Genomic DNA, 2,156 nt, shown 5'->3' with positions numbered 1-2,156 from the left:
GTGTATTTATGTACTGGAATGTAAGTATGAATGCAAGACTATTTGGGATGTTTTCAAAATGATGAATGCTGGAAGGGTTGCTATTCTCCAGGTGAGCAAGGAGACTTGGGCTCCTGGTGCGATTATTGCTTTCAATAAAAGTCCTTATATCTGAGTCTGTCTTTGAAGATGGCACAGCCACAGCCTGCCCTTCTTTTTCTTGAATTGCCATCAGTTCCACAATGGATTTGGTTTCTCCAAATCTCAGGAACTGCTGAAGGGTAATGATCTCTTCTTCCCTGGACATAATGGCCCAGCGGTCCAGCACCTTGCCTGCAGCATCCTAGAGGCCATATCAAAGAAACAACAAAGACAAACACAAAGAAAAATTTTATTGATTCTGCATAATTATTGAATTCAATAGAAGGTGCTCTGCTGCCTGAACATCAAACATTAAGCTCAAAAACCAACAGCAAACAGCATTAAGAGAACTTGACCAACAAATGAAAACTTCCAAACCATGCAAATATAGTAATTAGAATCACAGTTGGAGAAATGGATTGAGTTTAATAATGTCAGAGCAAACAAAATGTAGACACGGGGCTCTGTGATCTAAAATGCTTTCAATACTGTTATTTTAACAACAGTGATCTATGTACAATGCTGCTGTTTAGCATACATTAGCATAAAACATGAACTGTTGCTGCGCACTCCATTATAAAATATAGAAACTGTACCTTAATCACTATTAAATGATGACACCATAAGATCGAGCTAAATAAATGCATTTGATAGATTTGCATCTTAAATAGAAACATAGACATAAGACTAAAGTCACTCATGGGCCATCTTGATGCAAGGCAAAATGTCTTAGAAACAGCACATTATACTTGTACCTTACTCCTTTTTTTTTCGTTCCACACACATACACCTCCCCACTCCCCATCTGTACCCGTCTCCCTCACAGCAATACTGGAAAACATGTTCATTATAAACTTGCATCAAACAGCAGAAATTGGGGGGACTGGTTTTAAGCATATTACTGGTAATTGATTGGAAGTTTGCAGTCTCGGTATGGTTTAGACTTAAGAGATGACTCCTTTGCAGCCTTGTTATAAATGACAGTTAAAAATACGTAAAAAGTAAGCATCTGATGGATGTAGATGGCATAAATGTGTAAAAATGTTGTCTCTTAACACTGCCTTCTGATAGCAAGGGAAAAATCCAGAGAGAATACACATCAGTAATCACTAGCCTATCTGTTGTTAAATATACATTAAAAAGCATTTCACACTTTCATTTTTGCTAGTAAGCATGAGATTTGCCTGAAGGTAGGACTTAAAAATTCTGCAATGTAATGTCAGGCAATCCATTCCAGCATGTATTGATAAAAACATATTAAAATACTTATATAATGAATACATCATTTTATTGGCATCTTTCCTTTTGGGCAAATGCAGGACATAACATCAGCACAGTAACTATAACCAACAAGCAGGCCATCAAACAAGAATTATTCCAATGCTTCCTCATGCATTAAACAGTTTGAAAGCCTTGAAAGATACTCCACCGCACTGTCTCTGATCTTTTAGAATCTTGAATCTCCGCTTCAGAACCTTATCCGAATAGTTTGGACTACACACTAAACCACTAGCTTGTGTTTGATTATGAAGTCTGTAAGCATCTTTTTTTCGTTTTTCTTTCAGGTCTTTTTTATTTATTTATTTATGTGACTACCTTTAGTCTTCAGAGGATTGATTCTTCTCTCAACTCACATTTCCTATAGTAGTGGAAAATGTAATTCATCCCAAATAGTAAAGTGTATCTTTATTTGATTACAGCTGGTTTTATTATTTCCATTCTGATCTGCGTCACCTCTCTGGATACAAAGTTAGTAATGAAGGTCAATACCATGTATGTTTCAGTATCTTAGATACAACTGGAAAACCTTTAGAAAGGCTTCACATGACCATTCACAATCAAACCTTACAAGACTATGAAACCCTCAACAGCTATTTAATACAGAAAATCTTACCCAGCTGGCCCAGACGGAAAGCCCCAGAAACCACCTCTATGCAGAAAATCTTCAGCATGTATTTACACAGGGATGAAGGAAACACCATGATGCTGATGCTGGTCCTGGTTTTCAGCATAAGTCAGGAAATCTCCCCACCTTT

At 37.0% G+C, this 2,156-nt stretch overlaps 1 protein-coding gene across 1 annotated transcript in view; it reads right to left on the bottom strand.

The window, feature by feature from the left end:
• The window catches only part of BNC2 (basonuclin 2), a gene marked incomplete at its 5' end in the record, with an annotated part of 2,211 nt that extends 1,889 nt beyond the window's left edge, over positions 1-322 (bottom strand). Inside the window, one exon of the mRNA XM_010136976.1 lies at positions 8-322. Within this exon, the coding sequence (XP_010135278.1) occupies positions 8-322 (315 nt within the window). The remainder of the gene's footprint in view (positions 1-7) is intronic.
• Positions 323-2,156: the final 1,834 nt, after the last annotated feature.

Source organism: Buceros rhinoceros, unplaced genomic scaffold (assembly GCF_000710305.1).
Source record: "Buceros rhinoceros silvestris isolate BGI_N320 unplaced genomic scaffold, ASM71030v1 scaffold38485, whole genome shotgun sequence".
In the NCBI taxonomy this organism is placed as follows: Eukaryota; Metazoa; Chordata; class Aves; order Bucerotiformes; family Bucerotidae; genus Buceros; species Buceros rhinoceros.
Note: the sequence above shows the minus strand (reverse complement) of the source record. Positions and strands in the feature narration are given on the sequence as shown.